The sequence below is a fragment of the Nothobranchius furzeri genome, chromosome 5 (assembly GCF_043380555.1).
Source record: "Nothobranchius furzeri strain GRZ-AD chromosome 5, NfurGRZ-RIMD1, whole genome shotgun sequence".
Classification (NCBI taxonomy): Eukaryota; Metazoa; Chordata; class Actinopteri; order Cyprinodontiformes; family Nothobranchiidae; genus Nothobranchius; species Nothobranchius furzeri.
This window is the reverse complement of record NC_091745.1, coordinates 35285288-35298923: the sequence shown is the minus strand read 5'-3', so window position 1 is coordinate 35298923 and position 13636 is coordinate 35285288. Positions and strand designations below refer to the sequence as shown.

Below are 13636 nucleotides of genomic sequence, written 5' to 3'. Positions count from 1 at the left end.
ACCCAATATTTGATTATAGGTGAAACAGAATGGAAGGGTGAATGTTTTTGACAGTGTCAGAGTAAGGAAAACAAGAGAAGGACCAAAATGGTAAATGGCCTGTATTTGATATAGCACCTTCTAGAGTCCTGGAACCCCCCAAGGTGCTTTACAACACAACCAGTCATTCACCCATTCACACACCCATTCACACACTGATGATGATGAACTACGATGTAACCACAGCTGCCCTGGGGCGCAATGACAGAGGCGAGGCTGCTGAGCACAGGCGCCACCGGTCCCTCCGACCACCACCAGCAGGCAACATGGGTTAAGTGTCTTGCCCAAGGACACAACGACAGCGACAGACTGAGCGGGACTCGAACTGCAACCTTCCGATTACGGGGCGACCAGCCTAATACCAGCCAACCAGATTCCAGGGTGGTGCTGGATCTTCCTGGTTACTACTGCATCAAATATTCCAAAAGGATTCGTCTGCATGTATCAGGTTATTCTCTTTTTGATTCGTACTCACTCATAGAATGCATATTTAAATGTACCATCCTATTTGAGGAAAAGGTATATTGCCCCTGAAGTTATCAGTTTCTATTGCTTCAGCGAAAAACGGCAATAAAAGAAACAGAATTCTGTATCAAGACTGAATCAAGGTCAAGACAATCCATCGCTGACAGGCACTGGACATGCTTCCCAGATAAAATGGGTTAGATGTATTTTTTTTAATTGCTATTTTGTCTGCTAGAAAAGCACAAGAAAGAAAACCATCTGTGAGAAACCCTGAGGCCTAAAAAGCGATCAAACCTGCAGCTTCAGAACTACAGAAACATGATTTAACTCACTGAGCTCATTAGACTTTACAGGGTTAGCAGAAATGGTGCTGCATTTCTCGATGTGGAAGGGCAGGGGCCGTGTTCACTGTCCTGAGCAGCCGTAACCTCTGAGCAGTTGTGTGTGATTGCTACATCAGCGAGCACAAACGCTTGTTTCACTGGAAGCTCGAGACTCTTAATTCAGACTGAAAACGGTGAGGTCCGCTCAGACCAACCACTTCCCTAAATGACTAAACTTAATTCTTACTTACTAAACATGTCAGTGAAACTGTGAAAATGAGACAGATGTTCAGAGTGATGTGTCAACCTGCCCGTTACCAAGTCCTCATATCCAAACCAACGCGCCTTAAATTTTATTTAATTTGCATCTGGCAGTTTTAGTAGAAACCAACTTAAAATGTTCCAAAATATAAAATTTTGCTAAAATACCAAATATAATAATCAAATATGTGCATACATAATATTTTGCATGTTTTTTAATTGTCTTTTGTAAACAGACGTCCAGAAAAGTAAAATAAAATTCTCCCTCTTTTAACTGACTGCTGCTGTCAGTACTCGCAATTTCCACAGGTTAGACTGAAAGTGCAGTTCTGAAATTGCTGTCACATTTATTTTTTCTCTGCAGTGAGATGATAGTCGTTGGACTGGTGTTCACCCTTCCTGTGACAGTGAGTATCCTTGTATCAAGTCTTGTGACTCAACTCAGATCGAGCTTCAGTGGGGAAATAACAGCAGCACGCGGGTTCTGACACGAGAACAGAAACCTAAACGGTTCCACATTTATTAATAACACACTCGTGTGCTGCACCTTTTCTTAATGCAGCGGACAAAGGTGGATGGAAATGTGCTTTTAGAGCTGTGGCTCTTGTGGCCGGGATGAAAGGGTGATGTAGACGGCACGGCGGCCTGAAATCACATTAACAGGCGATCGATAATTTTTCTGCAGAAGTCTGAATCTGTTTTCTCGCTTGAAAGCACACTTTAACACCCCGCAAAGGGTTTTGTTCCCACAAAGGAACCCAGGAAGTGTTCAAAGCAGCAACGTCAGTTAATGGCAATTTGGTGCTGATAAATAAATAAATAAACACTTCTTTCTTCTGACGTTTTGGTCTTTGTGCATCTCAGAAGCAGATTAAACCATAAATTCTGTCTGACTCGGCCTGCCGGTAAGAAGTTGCGTAGACAATCTGTTCTGCTGTCAAAATAAAATATTAGGGAGTGAAAGAAATGATTAATCATGTAATTATCACCCTTTGAGATATTTGTAATCAATTTAACACAATCTTCTTTTTCACAGGAAGCACAACAGATGGTTAAAGTGACTGAAGATAGAATATAGTAGATAGGTTTCACAGATGGAGCTGGTGGAAGGACACGTGTGATATAGATCTAGAGAGCTGCACTGTCGCCTCGCAGCAAGAAGGTCACAGGTGCAAATCCCAACTGTGGCCTTTCTTCACAAAGACCACACGTTCTTCGAGTGTGTGTGTGTGTGGGTGGGGAAGAGGGGGGTCCAGGCACTCTGATTTCCTCCCACAGAACAAAACCAGGCATGCTATTTGAACGACACCGTCTGAACTGTCCCTTCATGTCTCACATGCCTCTGTGATGGACTGGAAGTCTTTTTCCTTTTTTCCTGTGGTTTGGACGCCAGCGTCTGTGACCCTGCTCAGGAGTGAAAAATTTATGAACGAATGACCGAAGATGTGGTTGATAGATAAAATAGATGCGGTAGATGATGCCATTTTATACAAAGACATCTATAGACATGATCGATGCATCTAACAGATCTGGCTCTAGATGTGATGAATATGATAAACAGATATGGTACGTACTATGAATACCGTACTCAGTTATGTAAACTGCAATTAATTCTGCAGGGACAATGGATGCAGTAGCTTATGTGTTTGGTATAGACACTGTAGATGACAGATACAGTAGGCAGGACTATAGATACAGTAGATAGGACAGATTTGATAAACACCATGAGTAGATAGGGTCGGCAGATACAGCAGGTGCCACAAGTACTTTAGATATAAACCTGTGATTTGATTAGATGTAATAGATATGAACACTAGATAGAAACTGTTCATTACAGCATTTTTAATATGAATAAATGTTTACTTGTGACAGTTTTGGGTAGAGGAAAATATAATTGAAACCTTATAATCCCTTTAGGGAAATATTTTTTTCTGCTTTTGATTCATTCCTGAGGAGCAGCGGTCTGCCATTATAACGCCTGAAAGGCAACATTCAGGGTTCAGGCTTCAGCAGGGCTAACCAGAGCCACAGATGAATCAAATCTCCTGCTTATTCTCAGCTTTTATCGTACTGATGATTAGCTATGTCTGTTCGTATCAAACATCCAGAAACAGAAACAAACTAAAGTATCTGTGGACCAAACAGATAAAGACATGGTGGGAATGAGAACTTAAATGGTTACAGTGCATCAAAAGCAATTGGGACTCCATAACTGGACTTGACATGAATCTGCAAAGCCTCATTATACCTGCAGATATTGGTTTAATAGTTCGGTCTCACTCAAAAGCTCATTTGTATTCCGTCTTTAAAAAAGTAGTTTCAACACCATATCTGAGGAGCGATGTGACAGCAAACTTCTCCCATATCAGCTTTTGCAGATTTTACTCACTGATGACCAAGTTGAAAAAAATGGAGACATTTTTAGTATCAAGCATGTCACTGTAGGGATTTAACAGAGAGATATTAATCCAGTCAGGGAAAAATGGTCTCCGGAGATGTAAGATGCAGTCCACCTTGAATCTGTGGCCTTGACTTGGGAAGCAGCCTCCAGTGAACCTATTACATTTAATCTCAACAAACTGTTGGCTATTTTTCTTCCTGAAGACAAGATATTGCCAATATCTCATCGCCAGGAGAACTGCCTATATTGTAAGTGACTTAAGCAGAGTCAGTAAGCTGTATCCGACCTTCACGGAGACTCATCAGCAGCTCCTAAGAGCTCAGCCCACGTCTAAAACCAAAGACAGGAGGTCAGTGAGGGAACGTACGCTGGGATGTGATACAAGCAGTGAACAAAATCTACTTCTCATGGCTGCTCATGAGGAGATCAGGAACCTTGGAGGCTGAGGAATAAAGTCCTGTACCACATTCCTTGTAGATAGAGTATAATTACACAAATTGTAATCCAGATTAGCCTCTGTAGCCATTCCGTCTTGTTTACATAATCACTTTGAGATAAAGTCTTCATCTGTGGCTTAGTGACCAGATTATCGTATGTTCAGGAATCACCTGACTACCAGTAATTACTGACTTTTCATTGGAAAATAAAATAAAAATTAAATTAAAAAACTCCTTTTTGACACAAGAGTAAATCTGGGAAGCATGTTTTTATACATTTCCCCAGGAAAATGCATGATTTTATTATTTATAGGTAATAGTCAAAATCAAGTTTTTTAGATTTTGAACAAAAGTTGCTTTGATTTGTTTTGGACTCTTCGGATCCTTTGTAATCACAAAACCAGATGGATACATTTCTCCTGATGCTAACGGATCCCTGTAATGTTGGAGACATTAGCGTCCTCTGCTCTCAACTTCCAGCTCATTCCTGCTTTCGCACCACAGGCATGAACCAAAAACCCAGTCCATCTGAGAAAAGCCCAATCCAAAACTGGTTCAGTCAAGCTCCCAGTCATTGGTTATCTGAGAACAAATAGATGCAGGAAGCTTGGCCATGACTCTAAACATTCTAAGTCTAAGAGCATCTCACAAAGCTGTGACTGTATGAGCTGCAATGAGCCTTTTGTTACAAACGTCCACGATGTGATTCATGTTGGAATAAAACCTGGAAGTTTCTAATATGCAAAGATTAAGAATGTTTTGGTGCAGTTGAGGAACACTGATCCCTCTCCTTGGGTATCTTCATTGAGACGCTTCTGCCAGAACCAGAAACCCACTACGCCAGAGTAAACTAGATAGCGCTAAACACCAGTCATAGTTTTCTAGGTCCAAATGTCTTTTGTTGTCCGTGACTGTTTTTCTTTTTCACACTCTGGTAGCTTGTCCTAAAGTTGAAGAGGTAGCAGCCGGCTGTTTCTCCTGCTCTCATATTACTGAGCGGAGAACCTCTCACACCAGAGGTGTGATGAGTGGAGAACCCAGGGAAGTGTGGTGGTTCAGTGAGAACGACAACTGAACGGTCTGATAGCTGAGCTTTAATTTCCGAGTGTATGAACTTGGGTTTTATCTAAAATGCATTTGGTTTATGATCAGATGACACAACGCATGTGAAGAGTGGATAAATGATCTAGTTTAAGCAGTAGAACTGAGAATCAAAACCGTGCTCCTGGATCCTGACCCGGTCTCGTGTCTAGATAAGATTCTCTTGGTTTTGTTTTCGTGACAACATAAAAAATTTAATCTATAATCTATATTTCATGTTTTTATTCAACTCTGCAAACAGTGTGTCACCCGACAGAGCAGAGGACCAGCAGTTCCTTAATTCCAAAAGAGGGGAGCAAGGCCTCCCCCTCCCCCTCCTCCTCAGACTCTCCCTTCTCTCACTAGCCAATTCCCGGCCGGCTGCCTCCCTAATAAGTAATAGAACCAGGAGGATTGGCAACGGCCTCAAGGTTTGACATTGCCTCAATGTGGGTGGTGATGAAACAGCACCGACTCGGCTCCAGTCAACTCGCTCTTGTCTCAGCGCTGTTATGCTGCACATCCACCCCCAAAAGACAGACATGAGAATTACTCAAGATGTGTGTGTGTGTGTGTGTGTGTGTGTGTGTGTGTGTGTGTGTGTGTGTGTGTGTGTGTGTGTGTGTGTGTGTGTGTGTGTGTGTGTGTGTGTGTGTGTGTGTGTGTGTGTGTAAATCTGCATGTAAATTGGTATCTGCTCAGAAACACATACATGCATTCAACAGATAACTAGGTATGCTTGCTGCCTCACAGGTAGAACACAGGTCGGTGTTTTGAGGGGGGGGGGGGTGATTGATTCATTTTCCTTCCTTGTGGTTTTAATTCCAACCAGAATAAGAGTTTCACGTGCAACACAGAGACACTGGTGCTGAGTCAAAAATGATCATTTTATCAGCTTCTATCTTTTCCATAAGGCCAATAAACTGGATTCAGCAGGAAACCAGAAACTGAGGTCGAATGTCTCAGAAAGTCTGATTTCTAAAAGTCCTGGTTTGAATGCTTTTATGTTAGGGATTAGAGCAGACCCTGAGAGACAGAGCGAGAGAGAGAGAGAGAGAGAGAAAGAGAGTCTCTTGAATGCTAACAAGCCCACCTTTCACCTGCTCACACTTCCAAGTCCGATAAACACCAGTCACCAGATTGGTTCCACTTATTACCTCGGCCCCTGCATGCTTTCAGTTCCATCCTGGCCTGACGCAAATCCCCTCATCTATAAACTCAGCCGCTCAAAAGAGGCTGCTTTCTTTCCCAATCAATCAGAATCTTCTGAGAAATCTGCAGTGTGTGCACTTGCGGCTCAACAATTCACTAGTTAGCCCACTAAGCAAAGCAGCTCACGTAGGCTATTAGAAAGAGCGTAGGCTACCGCAAGAACCACTATTGAGCGGCTCAGTCAAAGCCTGCATTGAGCGCAAAACCGCCGAAATGCGCCCCTGAAAAAGTCCATCCAGAGCGCCGCGGCCGCCTCATTTGCGCACGTCTGAAACATTAAAGCTTTTGATTTCTCCCCACACGCGCGCGCACAAACACGCACACACATTGAGGCGCATTAAGAACAGAGAATTGCTGCAGTGGCTCGTACCTTTCACACAAGTGAACATCAGTGAAAAGATGAGGTTCCAGAAAACAACTCCCGTCCTAATCCGCATCGTTTTGGCTTGAACAAAGTCCCTCCGGCCACATTTAACGCATCTCCTGTTGAAAACGTCCCGCAGTTCAATAGATCCGTCGTAGGATCCGTCCCTGTAAATCCCCTTCATGTTCTCAACTACAACATAAGCGTGCAGCCTGGCGTCTCGCTGTGGCAGGTCGAAGTGGGTTCCCTCCTCACAGGAGAAGCAGACCGAGCCGCCCGCCGCGCAGCGTCAGCTGATAGGAGAGGAGTGAGTGAGACTGGGTTTTTGGAGAGGAACACAGCAACCTGGACGAGGGCTCAACCATCTCTGCTGAGAGGGGCATCAAGTGTGAGGATCTCTGTAGACGCGCACCGGCGTCTGCTGCTCAGCATCTTCACCCCCCTCCTACTAAAGATGAATACATAAAAACCCGGTAAAGCAGCTGAGGGTGGAGATGAGTCCGAATTTGAAGGCAACCTTCATGGATCGGAAATCAAAGCAGGCAGAGAGAGAGAGAGAGAGAGAGAGAGAGAGAGAGAGAGAGAGAGAGAGAGAGAGAGAGAGAGAGAGAGAAAGAAAGAATGTGGTGGGGAGATTGCCCTGTGTGTGTGTGTGTGTGTGTGTGTGTGTGTGTGTGTGTGTGTGTGTGTGTGTGTGTGTGTGTGTGTGTGTGTGTGTGTGCGCGCGCGCGTGTGTGTGTGCGCGTGTGTGTGTGAGTGTGTGTGTGTGTGTGTGTGTGTGTGTGTGTGTGTGTGTGTGTGTGTGTGTGTGTGTGTGTGTGTGTGTGTGTGTGTGTGTGTGTGTGTGTGTGTGGAAACGGAGAGGTGTGGGCGGTGGAGAGAGAAAAGCCGGGAGGAATGTAAATCCTAGAGGAGAAATGAAACCTGTTAATTCATCTCACGTGAGACATACATGTCATTTGTGTGTGTGTGTGTGTGTGTGTGCGCGCACGTGCGTGTGCGTGTGCATGTGTGTGTGCGGGGGGCACTTAGACAGGCAGCATCCCGTCCCGAAAGCTGATGAAAGAAAATCCACCTCGCTGGCAATCCCACCATAACTCTGATTTTCATTTCAGAGATGGAGCGGCTCCGTTATTGGGGCTGATGGGGCTGGGCTATTTGCAATGCAAAGATGGAATGATGACGGCGCAGAGCTGCAGTGTGGCTCTTCTGCCACCTAGCTTCGGGAGAGTCATCGACCTTTAATTTGAGGGGGGTCGGTGAGGGGGGGGGGGGGGGGGGTCTGATTGCTCATCTCCAGCTCTTCTGGTTATGCTGTGGCTCATAATCTTCATTATATCTGGATTAACAGTCTGAATTATAAAATAAATAAAATCTGAGTCTCTGATGCAGCAGCGCAGAAATCAGATGAGGTTTAAATCAATGGCATCAGCTCTGGGTTTGAATACTGCGGATGCATTAGTTGTGGTTGATATGACCTTCATAGTAATCAATAATTTGTGCTCTATTAGCAAGATTTATTTGCGTTAAGTCAGCAGGAGGAGTCCATCCGGAAAGCTGTAAATTAGTTTTGAAGAAGCAGCCCGGGAGCTGTCCATGGTGCTGAAGCCACAGACTGGCGCCGCATGCGCTCCTGTCATCAGGAGGCGGAGGTGCAGACCCGGAAACGGTTAAAACCTGCAAACAGAAGCAGAACTGAACCAGAACAGCAGCATGAAGATCTGATTAAAGTCTGCGCTAACACAGGTGTGAACACAGGTGTAGGCGGAGTTAATGATGTCATTAATCAAAATTAAACATCTGTTTATTTAACTAGCTTTATAAGATTTGGGTTATTATTACTTATTTATCAGACTTTGTTGTAATTTATAGGTTTTATTTGTTTTAAATTATGTTAATCCTTATTTAGATTATTGTCTTTACTCATATTATTTTTAACTGATTGATTATATTTTTTATTGATTTTAAATGTTTGATTTGTTTTACCTGACTTTTGTAGTGTGTATTCTTCTGTACAGTCATTTGAGTGGAATGAACTTTAAAACTTTCATAAAATAAAAATAATGTATGAATCGTTATCACGCCCTGACCCACACACCACTACAAACCTGCAACTCTTTAAACATCGACTTTAAACCAATCCTTTACTGCCAGGCGTTTAATCCCTAGGGTATCAGGTAGCTGCCCACATTTACGTCTCCTTTGTGGATGTGTGACACGCTTCATTAATAAACAATAATTAACTGAGAGAATAAACTTGCATCTTGAATCTGATTTAATCTCTAAATCAGCAGAATTCTGTTGAAGTATTGGCCTTTTGACATATATTCAGGAACTCTTAGAAACTATAAATCACAGCAATCATACCTGCAATAGTCAGGTTTTGAGAGTAAGTTGTGCCTATAAAGGTGTAAAACTGGTATTTCTAGTGATACACTTTGTTTGGAGTTATTAACTCTGCCAAGTGAATAAAATCCACAGAGGAGCTTTGTGTACATCACATTTTGCATGTTTCTGTGAATGGGCTGCACAGTGGCGCAGTGGTTAGAGCTGTTGCCTTGCAGCAAGAGCCCCCCCACCCCCCATCCCACCCCCGTGCGACCCTACATGGACAAGCGGGTTCAGAAAATTGATGGATGGATGTTTCGGTGAACACCTTGATGATAGTCAATTGCATTCAGCACGCATGAACTAAGTTGCTGCCACATGGGCGATACATTTGTATCCCTCTGGAGAGTTATATAACACAATGGATTATGCAGCAGCAACAAACCGGTGTGTATCTGACTGTGTGTGCAGGAGGTCCCTTATTCCCTGCTGGTATCAGAATTCTTCAGGTGTCTACAGGCCCACAGGAAGCTGCGGAGGATGGATTGAGGCTCAAGCAGCTTGTCTTCACCAGTGTAATCGACAGGTGGGCCCAGGAGAATGAGCTTTGGCCATATCGATGCCTCTTGCCACCTCTTGCTTGATGTCTGATGAGCAATGGGACAGCCCCCTCCCTGTTGTTTTGCGTGAGTCCTTGTATGCATTGATTGCTCATACATGCCAAATTAAACACACGGACATGCTGTTGCACATAGAATGCACATGTGCAAATATTTGCAAGATTGAACTCATACAGAGAAGCTATCCATCAGTTTAATGCACCATTACTCACTGACCTCTGCAGCAGCATGAACAGAGTGGGTCAGCTAACTGGCCAAAATATCTGCCAAGTCACTAAACAGCCAGTCAAACTGTTGCAGCCGCTGCGCCTCCTCTGATTTGTCCCTCGGGGTCCCAGAAGGTCGCACTTATGAGTCTGGGCAGCATGTTCCGATTAGCAAAAGAACAGACGCCGGGGAAAGTTTCTGTGTTCTGCTCACCAACCAAAAGTCTTCCAAGAGGGTACTCGGGCCTAGTCTGTTCTGCAGCTGTCTTTGTGCGTATGCACCGTGCACATTCAGATGGTATGCATGAATGCATGTGCAAGTGTAAATAAAAGTGTCAGATTATTTATGTGTATCTACACTTTTGTCCCGCAGGGCGTGTCTCTTTCCATGAACATGTGTTGGGATGGTACATGCTTTGGCATCTAAGAGGAATTCTTCACGCCTGAGTTGTGTTTTCTGTGTGTTTATTTCTCTCCGAGTGTTGGGGCAAAGTGCAGCTGGTGGGGCGTTAATAGAGTAAGCAGCGGGGTCGGATTAGTAGGGTCAAATTTAACTGTTGAACGTGGTTTCTCTCACACACACACACATACACACGCCCACACAAAAAAGCTTGCACACACATGCACACACACACAGACACACATGCACGCACACACACAAATGCGTGCGCACGCGCACACACACACACACACACAAATGCGTGTGCACACACAGACACACATGCATGCACACACAAATGCATGCGAACAGACACACATGCACACACGCATGCACACACACAAATGTGTGCACACACACACACACATGCACACACGCACACACACACCCACACATGCACGCACACACACAAATGCACACACACACACACACACACACATGCACGCACACACACAAATGCACACACACCCACACAGACACACATGCATGCACACACACAAATGCATGCACACACACACACATTTACGCACACACACAAATGCATGCACGCACACACACACAAGCACACACACTCACAGATGCAACAATAGACACCGGTGTTTGGGTTATACTTCATTGAACACAAGTAGAAAGTAAATGCAAACAAGTAGAGCTGAAATCTGTGCTTATGAGTGACAAAGGCAGTTAGGATGCCTCAAATAAAACTTTTGAACTTTTGACTCTAGAAGTGTATAGTGTTTCTGGACCTAGGAGTCACTGGAGTGGTGTTCCCACTCCAGTGACTGGGAACAATGGAATACCTGAAAAGTGAAACGCTAAGGTAGAATTTATAATTGAAACATCCTTTTTCCTCTTTTGCATGGATCCAGTTTTACGTTGCCATGTTGAGCTTTCAATTAAACAAAAGCACACCTTTACGCCTCACTGTGCAGCAGCTTACAGAAAATTGCATTGACAGTTTCCCTGACGTGCCGGGCGAGATCATCTTCAGCACGGCGCAAGTATCTTGCTCAGGGCGACACTCGGAGCTACGAGTCACGGTAAAGAGTTCAGTCTGAGTAAATGTGGATAAAAAGTGACGTGAAGAACATCAAAACCAGTTCTTGATCCATTTTTAGTCCAAAGAAAGCTTCATAAAATATGAATTACACAATATTTTGATATGTGACATCGTTCTGCACATGATTGTTCACACAGTTTGAGTCTTGGCTCATTGTTATGCACAATTTCTTCATTAAGCTTTTTATTATTTCATTCCAGTCAGATCTGAGCTGCCTTGTGTGGATGCTCACATGCTTTGTTCACTCATTTGACATTAAATATTCCTAAACCTTTTATCTTCTGAGAAAAGTCTGAAACTGTGTGGGGAGGGGGGTGAGAGATAAAAGCACAAGGAGCTGAGGGAAAACAAGAGAATAAGAGAACTGATTGGAGGATGATGGCAAAAACAAAGGTGTGAGACAGAAAACTGATGTGAATTAAAGGGCAGAAGGAAGTGACAAGGAGGGGCAGGAGGAGGGCGTGGGGCGGGTGAATGAAGGTCGGCAATAAAAAAAGACGAAGAGAGCAAGGAAGAGGGAAGCAACCGTGTCGGGAAAGTTATTCCCCCCTTCTCTTCTGGCTTTCCGTCACACTTAAATGTTAGAGATCAGCAAACAAATTCCAGCAACAGACTAAGATAACACAAGTAAATCCAAAATGCAGCAGGTCTGGAAGGCTGTTTTCACTAAATAAATGAAACTGTCATTTAAAAACTACATTTTGTTTTCGCTCAGGTTATCTGGGATTGCTGATCTGAAACGTTTAAGTGTGACAAAATCAGAACATATGTTTTCACAGCCCTTTTCTGAGCAGCCTGGGAGTTTGTCCTTATTTCTATTAGGTTCTAATTATGGAACCAAATCAACTCACACTGGGGAAGAAATAAAAAAGTATACATATGTACTTATATTTGACATTAAATAAGATAAACTGAATTATTAAAGAGATTAAAAGTTCCCATCTCAATAATAACTGGTACAACCAGAAAGAAAAACACAGCTGCTCGCAGAAGCGACTCTGCTGCCACTGCAGCTCACCAAACTTCAAAGAAGGTCACTTCATATCCTGAAATGTAAAATGAACAGACGGGTTACACAAACACTTTATTATGTGAATTAAAGATCAAAGAGAAAAAGTGGCTGATTGAAGGACGACTGCAAATGCACGCTTTTGGGTTCACTCCACAAAAAAGGGAAAAAAGGAGTCATTCCTTTTTTATTAGAGGGGTGTTTCCTGTAGATGTGTGCAACTGGCATTAGGAAATTGCTTGGGTTATGGAGGTAGCAGCTTTCAGAGAGTCCACAACAAAATCTGGCTTTCATGGCAGGCATGCTAATCAGACTCAGGCTGAAGTGCTGCAGCACCTTGGTATCACCTTTAAAGCTGCACCTTTAGGGCAGAAATGGGGTTAAATAATACATCAACTGGAAAAAGGAGTTGATTTTTTTAATGTGATTGTGTCTTGGTGTCCATATTTTGAAACTCCCTTCCCTGGTGAGGAAAAAAATGGCTATTTAAATTCCTGTTATGCTGTGTCTCAGTGTAAGCCCAGGAGTGTTTCACAGCTCTCAAAAACAGAGCGGAAAAGATGCTTCATTCCTAAATGTTGTCAGCATCATGCAACTAAATCTCATGTGTGCACCCACCCACACACATTCACTCACACACACACACACACACACACACACACACACACACACACACACACACACACACACACAAACACACACACACTTCTCTCAGTATGTAGAAAATGATGCTCTTGTTTAAGGTTCTGCTTTTAAGAATTCGCTCTACATTTGCAAACAGAGTTTAGCCAAGGTAAATCAAGTGTCCCCTAACCAGCATAGCATGTGTGTGTGCGTTTCACCTCAGCAGCTCGTTGTGTAAACCCTTTGTGTCAGTTCTCTACCTTTGCAAAATGCTCTGAGGATTTGCTCTTAGCATTCAGATGTTTATTTGCATTGATATTAGTGCAACAGCTTTGCATGCCCACCAGTTTTCTCTTCAGCTCAGATCTTTCTGCAGGTGAGGTTTTATTTTGAACATCCTCCCCGTGACTCAGAAAAGGTGCAACATCAAGCATGAAGGAAAGTAATCAGTAACTGTGAAATGACACCAGACATTTCAGCAGTGAACTGAATGAGGTATAATGAGGTATTTGTTGTTGTCACTTAGCTGATGGTTACATCTATGTGTTGTGGATGTGCATTCAAGAAAGACTTTCTTAAGATTGATTAACATCTGTCCAGTTGTTCATGTGATAATTTGCTAACAAATACAGTTAACCAAAAATATCTGAATATGGTGCAAGAGTACTTTTTTTCTCAGAAATCCAAATCAAAGGATGAAACGTATTCAAATCAAATCAATCAAAGATACTTTATTAATCCCAGAGGGAAATTATTGTTTCAGTACAC

At 43.3% G+C, this 13636-nt stretch overlaps 1 protein-coding gene across 2 annotated transcripts in view; it reads right to left on the bottom strand.

Moving 5' to 3' along the window:
- csmd1a (CUB and Sushi multiple domains 1a) overlaps positions 1-7121 on the bottom strand; it is a 152612-nt gene extending 145491 nt beyond the window's left edge. For both annotated transcript variants that reach the window (XM_070551618.1, XM_070551619.1), the window contains exon 1: positions 6589-7121. In XM_070551618.1, coding sequence (XP_070407719.1) covers positions 6589-6766 — 178 coding nt within the window. In that variant the 5' untranslated portion in view covers positions 6767-7121. The remainder of the gene's footprint in view (positions 1-6588) is intronic.
- Positions 7122-13636: the final 6515 nt, after the last annotated feature.